Source organism: Rhamphochromis sp. 'chilingali', assembly GCF_963969265.1.
Source record: "Rhamphochromis sp. 'chilingali' genome assembly, chromosome: 1".
Taxonomy (NCBI): domain Eukaryota; kingdom Metazoa; phylum Chordata; class Actinopteri; order Cichliformes; family Cichlidae; genus Rhamphochromis; species Rhamphochromis sp. 'chilingali'.
In genome coordinates, this window is record NC_137929.1 from 22,087,792 (window position 1) to 22,100,647 (window position 12,856).

General features: G+C 39.9%; 1 protein-coding gene across 3 annotated transcripts in view; it reads right to left on the bottom strand.

Annotated features, from left to right (window-relative positions):
* Positions 1 to 12,856, bottom strand: part of dock11 (dedicator of cytokinesis 11) — a 79,611-nt gene that overhangs the window by 2,607 nt on the left and 64,148 nt on the right. For 2 of the 3 annotated variants that reach the window (XM_080906108.1, XM_080906107.1), the window contains 5 exons: positions 11,346 to 11,492; positions 10,777 to 10,987; positions 10,069 to 10,259; positions 6,212 to 6,312; positions 5,977 to 6,115 (listed from right to left, as the gene is read on the bottom strand). In XM_080906108.1, coding sequence (XP_080762234.1) covers positions 5,977 to 6,115; positions 6,212 to 6,312; positions 10,069 to 10,259; positions 10,777 to 10,987; positions 11,346 to 11,492 — 789 coding nt within the window. Of the gene's footprint in view, positions 1 to 3,226; positions 3,247 to 5,976; positions 6,116 to 6,211; positions 6,313 to 10,068; positions 10,260 to 10,776; positions 10,988 to 11,345; positions 11,493 to 12,856 lie in introns of all 3 variants that reach the window. The other variant, XM_080906109.1, reaches the window with a different exon arrangement.

A 12,856-nucleotide genomic window follows, 5' to 3' on the forward strand; every position in this document is an offset into this window, starting at 1 on the left:
AGGCCAATAAAGTCAACTCTATAAGAAATAAAGGCATGAATGAGCTTCTGTAGATCTTGCTGAGGACATAATCTCTCAGTTTAGCTACTTTTGTGAGATGCCAAAAAGCTGATTTAGTTACAGCCCCAATACGCTCAGTGAATCTAAGGTTCTCTTCCATGATTTTTTCCCACACGTTGCAATCGTGTATCCTTGTGTCCAAATAGGATAATCTCTGTTTTGTTTTCACTTTTTCAAGGCACAAACATAGATAGCCAAATAAATCTGAGTATCATCTGCATAGCAATGATAGGCTGACTTGTATTCCTGAATGATGTCACACAAAGGAAGCATACACAGATTAAACAAAAGTGGCTCAGGAACGGACCCTTGTGGGACTCCACGCAGTATTTTATGCAACTGAGAAGTATTAATAAAGACAAAATAATCTATATAAATAAATAATAATTATACCTTCAAGGTATGAACTAAATCATTTAAGGATTGTTCTTGTGGGACCAACTGAATGTTATAATCTAATAGTATGTTATGATGCACAGTGTCAAATGCTGCACTAAGCTCTAACAGTACCAGGGTAGTTAGTCTGCCTGAATCCATATAAAAGCAGTTTCTGTGAAACTGATGAAAGCCTGATTGAAAGACATCAGGACAACAATTAATAATCATCAAGAAATTACTAATTTGATTTAAAAATACTTTCTGAATATTTTTAGCATAATAATAATCTCTTTTTTCAGCTGGGGTTTTACACCAGCAGTCTTTAATGACACAAGGAAAATAACAGGGTGGATGGAACCATTCAGAGTGTTCAAGAGCTTAGGGTCTATGCTGCTGTGGTACTGTAAATCAAGCTTGACTTAAAACCGCAGCAAAGACATTGTTTTCTTTTAAAATGAAGCATGTAAAATATATATATAATTAATTCTAAACAAATAGCATGAAACGAGGACAACGACGGTCACAATTTCTAACTCTGTTGTTCATTGTGTTTGGTTTTTGCTGCAACAAAACCATAAAACCAAAGAGTTCCTCTCCAGCAGAGTAGGAAGAGTTACTAGCCATTGTCAGGACATCAACACTGTGCACACTGTTACAGTCATGCATGTTCATAATAATCCTAAATTGCAATTAATGAAGTCAGTGTCTGTGCAAGACCTTTTAAAATGCTCCATTTCAGACTGTTTTTTGTTTTGTTTTTAAATCTTGGCTCCGTGTGATGTCAGTGAGAACTGATCTTCTCAAGGACACAACTGCGGTTGTGCTCACAGAAGCCCCACCCACCTGCTGTTGAAACTTTATGTTTGAGAGTCTTGCAATAAGAAGAAAGTAGGTTTAAAGTGAGAGTGCTTCACCAAGGCGCATGAGAAAAATAAGGATTTTTTTTGGCCTGTCCCGTTTGCTACTTTTACAATCAGAATTATTATGTGAAGGCCAAGAAAGATGCCCAATGGTGTTTTTCTCAAGTGGATCATTATGGCTTAAGGGTTCTTTTGTCTTGTGTCTTAATCCTGTCCAAAAACAGCAGATGGCTGCCCCTCCCTGAGCCTGGTTCTGCTGGAGGTTTGTTCCTGTTAAAAGGAGGTTTTTCCTTCCCGCTGTCGCCAAGTGCTTGCCCAAACTTGAATTGTGATTTCAGGTAAAGCTGCTTTAATAGAATCCAAGAATGTAAATGAGCACAATAGGTTCCCTTTGAAAAATTTGACATACGGTGACATATATATTTATAATCTAAAAAATATTCATATAAAAATAATAGAATAATATTAACTAAGAGGCCCTGTAATAAGTCAAAAACATCATCCGTCATTCCAATGAAAACTAAACACTGGAAAGGGTGATGTCACTAAAATCTGCACTCTTAGTGAAAAAGGTTATGAAGAATAATGTCTTATCGACTTAAAATGCATGTCACTTTATTTATTTTATTAAAGATAAAATGCAACAACATAAAAATTACTTTAGCTAGCAGATATTCATCCAGGCAGTGTCAGAGCTTTCATAAATCAGAGGAAGGTCGTCGACAGCTTGGCATTACTATGATCTATTTGAGCCTCCCCATATGGAAAAGAAATAGAAAAAACTTATGAAATACTTGCATAAGATGTGGCCTACTTCATATAGTGAATCATATAAGGCTTATATGATTTACTCATGAAAGTGGCCACTTTCATATATTGTTTTAGTAAGTATCCAAAACATACAAGTTTCATTTATATAATTTTTCAAGGGATCTTACATCTGTTTTCACTCTTGTATGCTTTTCATACAAGTTTCGCACAAGACAGATACAAACTTTATAAGATATATCTATCTATCTTTTCCATATGGGTCAACAAGCTATGTCGAGGAATATTTACAAAAAAGGTGCAACAGTAAAGCAAACAAAAGCAAATATTTCTTTATTCCACAGATGATTCAGCAGTCAGTGAGGCTGCACAGCATCCTCCGGGTGTTCCCCAGCTGTCGATGACCCCGCAACAACAGCACCTCGCCTCAAATCAACAGGATCAAAACTTTGACCATTCAGTGCAAAACTATATTTGTTTTATTCTAACAAGGAGAGAAGCCTTCCTACTAAAAACACACCCATGTGACATAAGACACAAGGTGACAGATGGCAGCCAAGTGGATGGTATGTTTGCCTGTAGTCTAGTTTGCTTGGGAATAATTCAGATGGCAGAAGATCCCTTTTTTTTAATTGGGATTCTGTTTTTACATATGCGGACACGCAAATAGTCAAACCTTAACCAGGACACCAGTGTGACTGTAAACAGGATTTGATTAAAGATGTCTCTCATTTGCATGGTTTTCAGCGCCATCAGTAGTGCTACTGATGACAGTGTGTCCCAGTGTGATCTGACAAGTTTGTCAAAGGAGGAAGTAACTGTGTGCAAAATGTGTCTCGTCTGCCAAACCACTTTTAACCTCTGAATGCATTATAAAGATCTTTCCAGCTGAATGCATTTTATTTGACATTAAACAAGCATTTGTCGGATCCATTCCTTTTAATCCCGTTTTATTTCTAATTAGGACCTGACTATTAACCACCCAGGTATCGATTGCTGCTGGAATGTTTTTGGGGATCCAGATAAATGTATTTAGATTACTTTTAGATTTAACCATAAGGTGTCTGGAAGAAATTAACCGCAAAAGTGCACAGTCATCATTAATGTTAATCAAACACATACTTTAAAAAAAAACAAAATCACACACAGTCGCACATTACCTTGGGTTTTTTCCTTAAAGCTTAAGGCCAGCATAATGGAGAGAAAAAGTCAGACCAGTTAGTTTGGTTGCATCAAAAATCGGCAGGCACAAAAACAAATGAAAATGTGGCCTAACAATACCAACGGGATGTGTGGCAGCTGTGCAGCAATACATCATGACTTATCATTTACGGGAAGAGACGTCAAACTAATGCACAAATGCGATGAGCAACACCGACCAGTTTTTTCATGCATAAAAACTCATTTATCGCTGTTACAGTTGCAACACAGACGTGTTTCACAAGAGCCGACTCATTTGGTTTTTTTAAGCCGAACATTTTTTGGTTTAGCCTAAATTCTACTGTCAAGGATTTTGAAGACCGTGCAACTAGAAGGCAAAGGACACAAGCAGTGTTCTGTAACGCTGGGAATAATTTTTTCTAGGAACTGTTTCTTCCCACTGTCACTCATCACATCTCACTTCCAGTTTGGTTGTGCCCAGTGGTGAAAATGAGGAATCAAAAGTCTGCTTCTGAAAACCGCTCTGTGAGTTATGTAACCGAAAGGGTCAAATAATCTCAACATACGCTTTCACAAAATCAGGCCTGTGTTCATGAAACTTAACTTGGCTCACGTTGAATGATAAGCGCACCAGCATTCCCGTTTATATCGAGCATGAAGCACAGTTTTTCATTGTTGACCCTGACTAGGGTAACTCTGAATATCAGCCTAAAAACAGGCAGCTCTTTTGCCGATGTGGACATTTGCCCAGCTTTTCAGATATCCACTCTCCACACCGGTGCAAAATCCAGCACACAGGCATTGCAACAGGAAGTGACTTTTACACATGAATCTTTCAGTGTGTGTCCAGCATATAAAGGTTTAGACTCTAAGACAGACTCTTTCTGAAGTGAATTGGGATCGGTCCCTGGAAGTCCTGTTCTGACCTTTTACAGCTGCGTGGTTTCATCCTGCACCTGACAGCTGTCCAGCAACGACCCAGAAACAACCCACTGCACAAAGTCACTTTTGGACATACAATTTTGCTCTACTGAAGGGGTTGTTTTATAACGGCAGGCGTCTATTATACTTCTAGTGTTGATGTCCATACAACCTCCGTGTTCGGGGTATTTATAGTCCAAACATGGTCGTTGTGGACGCCTTTTAAATGTCAAACTTAGACTCATTTTCGATATCGTTTTCGTAATGCTTCCACATGTATAGACTCTGTATTCCCATGTTTCCAGATGGGCTGTTAAACTAAACAACAGTGAGCAGCTGCTCCGGGGAGCAGAAATGTCCTGAGCTTCTCACAGACAGTTTGCAAAACGTGCACATCGACAAAGACTGTGGAGCAGATAGTCCAGTTCATACAAACACACTCGCACGAACTTCTCGGACTTTCCATCACAACTCCTCCCAGTGCTACTTCCGATCACACACTCACTTCCTCTGACAAGACTCTTTACAATAAGACAGGATACCAACCTCACTAAAATAAAAACAAACTATATATAATGCAAATGCACTTTTGAACTTGTTAAACACATTGTACTCCTATTGAAATGAATTCCAACATTGTTCTAAATACTTTAACCATTATTATTTTATATTTTAACATATATTTCAAAGTTTTTAATATTAAAAAAAATAATGAATCCCAGTTTTAAACTGGTTACAAACAAGTAAGTTGATGAATTAAAATAAATAAACCAGTTAAAGCAGGAAAATTAAAAACCACAATAACAAAAAAACCAACCCACATGTACTGAATAAATCAGTAGGCTAACGCATAATAAATTGTGTTTGTTTATAAATAATCCATGTTGTAAATGTAAATAAAAAGATTTTACATTTAACAATCATGTAAATTCCCTAACCCTGTCATAGACGTCCACATGATGTCCCAAAAAATTTCCGAGTCCAACGTTCAAATGTTGAACGTCATATTGACGTCCAAGTTGGGTCACGGCAGGATGTCCAATTTTCTGACCTTGGACGTCGTGTAGATGTCCAGAATTGGTCATGGACCGACTGACCTGATACAGACATGATCTGTACGTCTTTCCGACCTCCATTATTTAATGGGAAGGTTCAAAAGGCTCATGAGTGCCTTTGCTGCCTATGTCATCATGGGACTGTTTACCATGATTTTGAAAATGAACATCAAATGGTGGTGCGGCGCCCTGATGCATCGCAGGGAAAACATTTAGTACAAAGGCCTGACATTTTCATAAATGCCATTGTGCACACATTGTTGTATCTGGATATGATAGTGAGTTGTGGCTCACCACCAGATCTCACTTACCAAATGGGAATTTGTTCTGCTTCCCAAAAGTGATATTCAAGTTTCAAGATAGTGGTTTTAAGTCGGTTTAAAAACGGTAGACCAGAGCGTGTCAACAAAGTGCTTCTGTAGGCAGTCAGAACAGGACTATCAGGGCAGGATCCAAATGTGGCAATAGAGCTGGAAGCGGTGCATTTCTGAACCATTTAATGACCTTAAAAGGTTGCAGCCAAATTTAAATTTGGTACTTTTGTCTTCAAACCTTATTATGAGTGTGGTCATTTTGATTGCACCTGTGTGCACCGCAAGCGGAAAAATAAATTTTTAGTGAACTACATTTTGATTTGCCTTGCAGGAACCTCTCTGCCACACACCTCTTCAAAGCGGAACAAAATATAAAGGTTAAATTAATGCACTGTGGGATTTTCCCACTCCTAACACAGACAAATGACGTATGAGTTGCGCTCGGGGAAATAAAATTACCTGCTCGTGGATGATGTCCGACAGCTCTTTTACCATTTCTTTGAAATTGGTTTTCAGGCCCTCGTGATACTCAAACTGGTCCTCTTTGATCAGACGCTCGTTTATGTCCAGCGCCATGCTGCAAGCCTCGACAAAACGTCTGGAATCAGAAGAAAGACATTATGTCAACAAGTTAAAGTGAGGGTAAGCCAATAAGCCCCTTGCGATTTTTTCTACTCATAAAGCAGACATATACCTGAAAACATCCTTGAGCTCTTTTACTTTCTTGTTGCCGGATTGGTTGGATTTACTGTCATCCAGGAATGCTCTGGCATACGCCATGGGGCCTGCGTTCACCTGCAGAAAAACATGCCTCAAAATGTAAGGCATTCTTCTTCTTCACTGATCAGTGCACGCAGATAACAACTGGTACACGCCACTCACTTTCTCAGCAGCCCCCCAGCACGGTTTCACCACTATAGCTTCTTACTAACAACTCATGAATTTTCTGTCAGTCTGTTCATCAATCTTTCATCCAAGCGTCAAACGTGGTGGGTGGATTGCAGGGAATACAAGTGATTTTATGACTGTCTGCAAGTGATGTGTAAGGAACGTCTGTATTTTCTAACTACAAACAGCAATAAAACAGCTCTGTACTCGTTTTTTACGGGGACTTATTTAATAATAAAAAATACACACAGTTAACACTTGGCACTCTGCCCAAGTGAGTCATAAAATAAACACACAACAACAAACACATTTCACTGATTATCATCTGAACGCACTTTCTCGTAAAGTGCTAACGCAAAGTTACTCGTCAAATTTGGTGAAGCAGATTCTTACAAGATACCAGGAAGGTTGCACTCAAAAAAAAACTATTTACACCCAAAATGTTGACTTAATCTGATTACATGTAACATTAGCAATGGAATCAGGTAAATGAAATTTACTTCATCAGTATATCTCCAGTTTATGTCAAGCATACATTAAGAAAAAGTATCATTAAGAAAAATCATTAAGAAAAGCAGCAGGGCTGCGCAATTAATCGAATTTTAATCTCAATCGTGATTTTGGCTTCCCGGAATTAAACGAACACGATCGAGCGATATTGATAATGTGTGCACCACCGACAGAAGGCGAAGCGAAAGCAAATCGAGCGCTCCCTCAATCGCCACCTGAAACATACTCGCATGAACACTGTGTTCCTTCCACTGTGTAGCGTTAACGTTATCCTGAACCATCTGGAGGAGGAATGCAACAAACTTCAAATGCTTAGAAGTTCTTTGATGTTCCACAAGAACAAATCATAAGCAAAGAGTGCTACAGGACTGTGTCTGCACTACAAAGCACCTCAGCTCATTCAACCGCCTGGAAGTATATGGCAGACTAAGGATGCACGAAGAAAAGAGAAGCAGCGTGGAGGTCGCTAACGTGAACTGTCCGACATCGAGCCTGTGGCCATGTGGCCAAAGATAACTGTCCACCAATCACAGCGAGGAACAGAAGTTTCAGGAATTGTCAGCTTACTGGAAAAAAGAGACGTTACCCTCACGGGCAGAAACAACTGAAATGCCACATGTTACAGGGCAAATAGAGAGCTATGAATTTCAGTCCCATCCATCACGCAGGTACAGTGAATGATGTACTTGTTTTTAGGAGGTGCACTCAGGTCGGGTGGATGAACACCTTATTTGCCCCGCATAAGAGCTTTAAAGAAGACCACAACAACAAAACCTGTTGTAAACATTCGAGCTGGACAAATGGTACATCAAAACAGCAGCCGCTTCACGAGCACATCTGTTTGAAGTCTTACTTCAGGTGACTTTAACAGGAAGGGGAACTGGAGCAGCGCCAGCCTGTTCTCGTCATCAAAAACTGCACATTTGTAAACAGGGGATCTATTCTCAGCATAGTAGTGGGAGTGTTTTGACAGAAACTCCTACACGAAAGGAAACCGCTTTAATTCCATTAGGGAGGTTGTGGGAAGTATCCATAGATGCAAAGCAAGGCTTGACGGGACATCCAAGGTTAAAGCTGGCAGACTGCCTGACCAGGCCACACATCCTATATGGTGTTAATAAAAAGTGTGGCCGGGTCCAGACCGCACAAGAAACGATGACACACTGTAGTTGCTCAGTAATTACATTTGCAATGTAAACGTGATTTCTAAGAAGCTTTCAAAAGTCCTGCGTGTCTTCTCTGATGGCAAAGTCTGACTTCTTTAAAAATGCTAGCTGACTGTACAGACAATAAGCTTCGGGAAATGTTTGTTTAGTGTGAATGGTTTCAGGAAAAGTGTGTTAGCCTCTGGTAAAAACTGCAATATTTAATTTAATAACTAATAGTTAAACTGCAAAAGCTAAAAGGAGACTGTTGGAGGGAGTTTCTGGAATCAACCCTTTGAATTTCCTTCGGTGATCTACAAGAGTGAAAACGTGAAAGACTGCGGCACTGAGAGAAATACCTAAAGACAGTAAAACAGGGGTTTCAGACACATTGCCAGCACAGCCTTGTTCAAGGGTAATGTCCACTGGGTGATTGTAAAAAATGAGGAAAAAAACACAAAGCCAGCAAAATTATCAGATTTTCAGTTTAGCACATCTTCTGCCTGGTTATCAGTTAATCTATTCCAAGAAAGAGCTCTGAGTCATCCTTAGATTTACAGCCCTATTACAGACAGAAGTTCAGCCATGGAGCTGTTACTTTGTAACTACTGAGTCAGTGAGGATTTCCCAGGTAACTGCACGTTTTCATCCTGTGCTCTGTATGACTGAGGAGGAGGGTCAATCACCCCCCATCAGCATTTTCACTCAAGAATGACACTTATAACTCATCAACATGTAAAAGAAAGAAATAATACAAGTCAACTACAGATACAAGTCAACTACAGACAGAAAACTGAAATATCTATTTATGCGTAAATCTTGTTATCTCAACTAATCTGGAGGTACCTATGGCCAGTCAACTGAGGTTTCACCCCCTAAAGAATATATGCTTAATAAGTTATAAATACTATTTTAGTGGGAGTGTGCAAGAAATGCCATAGAACAACAACAATGGACAGTATAGCAAGTGCGGGAGAGAGTACAACAGTGCAGCGTCTAAAGCGTGGAAGTACTGACATTACTTTGAGTTTGATTCTGTAAAAAGTCACAAAAACATTAGCATCTGCTGTTCACTCTGCGTGAGAGGAAAACTTCTTTCTACAGCAAAAAATTTAACTTCAAATCTGAGCAAACAGCTAGCACGCTGAATGTGAAACCCCTGGATCCTCCCACTGACATGACCGCTGGGTCACTGGGCAAACCTCCGCCTGCCGCACTCCTGCTATACAGGTGAAAATAGATTTAAGAGCCGTTGAATCTTTGATTTTATTTTTTCTCTGCTGTGTTTTACTCGCATCTATTTGAAAGAGTGAGTATAAACACAAAACATTATTTTATTTTCTATGCTGGAATATGCAGAAAATAGGTTTAAATGTTAAAGACATTTCTTCCAGTCAGAGGCTGTTGCATATAATTTAATTTTTGCTTGATGCAATGTGCATAAAGTTAAAAGATTAAAACTAATAAAACAAGTTTTAAAAAGAGGCTTTTTCATTTGATTCAATTTTATATGATGAATTATGCAGAAAAATAGAGCTGGGTTGAAAGGTCTATTGCTTTTTTATGTATTATGTATCATGTTTTTAAAAAGTAACTCAGCAATACTTTTGAAAATAAGTCATCAGTAAAGTAACAGGATTCCTTTCTTGGAGAAGTAATCAGCAATTGGTAGCTAATTACCATTTTCAAGTAACTTGACCAACACTGGTAATCTGTAAACTAAAACAACACAGATTTTAGAATGACCTTTCTCTAAGATTAAAGAAAATCTGTGAAATTCAAAACAATTCATCTCCCTGCCTTATGTGGTGTGTGCTTCTGATAGCTAGAGATACAGAGTGATGAGCAGTGCTGTCTTGTACTGGACCTTTTTATTAGTTAAGATGGGCTAGCGCTTATCGTTTCACTCTTCACAGAAAAACCAATGTAAAAATAATAATAAAAGTGAGTGATCAGCTGTGCAGCACATCTGAGAAAGTTTACATTTTGTTTTTTTTTTCGCCTTTACCTGCACAGAGACGCAGCCCTGCAGTTTGAGCTGCAGCTGGATCATGTCCACTTCCTGGCTGGAGCAGAGCTTGATCAGCTCCGCCGTCCGTGCCTTCATCTCATCTATGGCCACATCTACCGGCTTAAGCTCCACCTGCTTCTCAGCCACCACCTCCACCCGCTTCTTAACATATGGGAAAGTGTTGGCAGCTAAAGACAAGAGCGCAGGCAGAACCTGTTAGGTCATGTTACGCTGCAGATACAACAAACAATGAAAGAAAAATCAACAAAAAAAGAGACAGTGACATGTTGTAGGGGTGAATTCAGGTGAATTCTTGTTGTCTGACATGCCCGAGCAGAAGTGGACATATGAACTTTTGTGTGCGCAAACAATGAGAGATACAAGCATTCAGCATACATAAACAGAAATAGATAAATAGATAAAATAAAAGGTGCTCTTCATTGCTCAGAGGAGACTAATGTCCAGCTGTCACTTGCTACAGTAACCAGCTGTTAATACAGTTCAGTATTTATTGATAATTCAGTAGGCAGACGTGCAACTACAAAAAAAAAGACCCATGTTTCTGCACACTGCTACTAGGTGTTTTTTTTTGCCTTTGAAATGTGCAACGGCGGAGGAAGAATGTGTTACTAATGTGGCGTATCCACATGCAAAACTCTATGAGACGTTCTTCTCGTGTTTGCTTTCTAAACGTGTTCTATGTACTTATGAGGATGGTCCTCCTCTTGCACTGCTCCTCCACCCCGCCGTGCTTCTTCCCCGACAGCGTGTACGGCGTCTCGAACACGAAGCGGCTGATGTTGTGGCACTTCTCAAAGTCCGTCTTCTTCTCTGGCGCTTCCTTCTCCTCGAAGTGGGGCTTGACAAAGGTCACTTGGATGTAGGCAAACTTGGGGTCAAGGTCTTTGGGGTTGACCTGCAGGGAAGCAGTCAGCAAGCTAAATGAGAACGTCATCCAGAAGCAACATGAAGTCTTGTTATTAAAGAAAGAAAGATCACTAGATAACCCACTGAATTCTTCTGAAATCAAAAGCAGACAAAGAAACTGTCTTTAAAACCACCAACTGGGACTTCATTGAAAATCCACGGGGTGGAAACTGATCACTTTATGTTGGACAAATGATATTTTCTGAGTAAACACCCGAGTGTGGCTTCACTGCCAAATTAATTATTTCTATTTCTGCTACTTTCTGCTTTCCACAAAAACAGGAGCCTGCCAATTAAAGTATTCCAACCGTCTCCCACCCTTTCCTTCCTCCATTTATCTACTGTACCTTATTTGAGTCTTGAATTATCTTGACATTTTCTGGCCCAAACTTTTCCCCGTAGAGCGTCAGCAGCCGCTGGGAGATTTCGGACAGGCCGGTCAGTTTGGGTTCTTTGTAAATGTACTCCTTCCCGTCCTCCTCCTCAAAGAAGCCCTGTTCAAAATACACATTTATATTGGAAAACATCTTAAAAAAACTTGGCAAAACTGCTTAGGACTAAATTTTCAACTTTTTCTTCAATACAAATGTCCTTACTGATTAGTAAATGATCATAAAAGATGCAGTCACAGACCACATGGCGCATGCTGAAGGATGTCACATTGTACATGTTTGCTTTATTTTCCTCAAACTTCCTCAAATCTTGCCTATAGTCACTTTCTAACCGTTATAATTTAAGATTGTGTAGGTGACTGTTTTTACTCACAGCTTTGAATCACACAAAGCAAAGTTGAGAAAGTTGAGAAACTGATTCACAGCTCTAAATGGGGCGATCGTGGCTCAAGAGTTGGGAGTTCGCCTTGTAATCGGAAGGTTGCCGGTTCGAGCCCCGGCTTGGACAGTCTCGGTCGTTGTGTCCTTGGGCAAGACACTTCACCCGTTGCCTACTGGTGGTGGTCAGAGGGCCCGGTGGCGCCAGTGTCCGGCAGCCTCGCCTCTGTCAGTGCGCCCCAGGGTGGCTGTGGCTACAATGTAGCTTGCCATCACCAGTGTGTGAATGTGTGCGTGAATGGGTGGATGACTGGATATGTAAAGCGCTTTGGGGTCCTTAGGGACTAGTAAAGCGCTATATAAATACAGGCCATTTACCATTTAAATAATCCTCAGTTACCTTCAACTTTGCCTCATTTATTCTTCTGAAAAAGTACTTTTTGGTTCCTCTTCCTTCAAGCCAAATGTCTGATTGGCTGATTGGCTGTCCTCACATAAATAGAAAGACTAGGCAGCAGGAGGGTGGGGCTTCTGTGCTCACAGATCGCCATATTAAAGACATCATATAAAGCCAAGAGGGAACAAACTGTCTGAAGCAGAACATTTAGCTTAGTAGTTCGCAGACCAGGGTTAAAGTCTGAATTTGAGACATTTTCCCAGAAAAGTGAACACACAATAATGTCTGACTACCCTAGAAATAAGGAGAAGCATTTCAAGGCCTAATTATCTCCCATCGAACAATTTACTTCTTTTACGTTCAAAAGCATAACGTCTTTTTCCTTACATGGACTGGCTGGAACATGACAGCTTCATTCAAATAAAAAAACACGGAACATCCTGCTTTGTATTTATATAACTGCAATGCTGAAATGTCCATCAAAGAGATTTGTACAGCTTGTAATTTCTTCCTGTTTGCTCTCCTGCACATGAGCACAGACAAATTAGCAGGCGTGCTGTTCCTGCTAACTGCCTGCTTTTGTAGTTTGAGTAAATAGATATTTGAAACCTCTGACACATGAAACAACTCTTCTTTTGCCTAATAGAGAAAAGCATAACATGGACACTTTTGAGGAAGCTCTATCTATCTA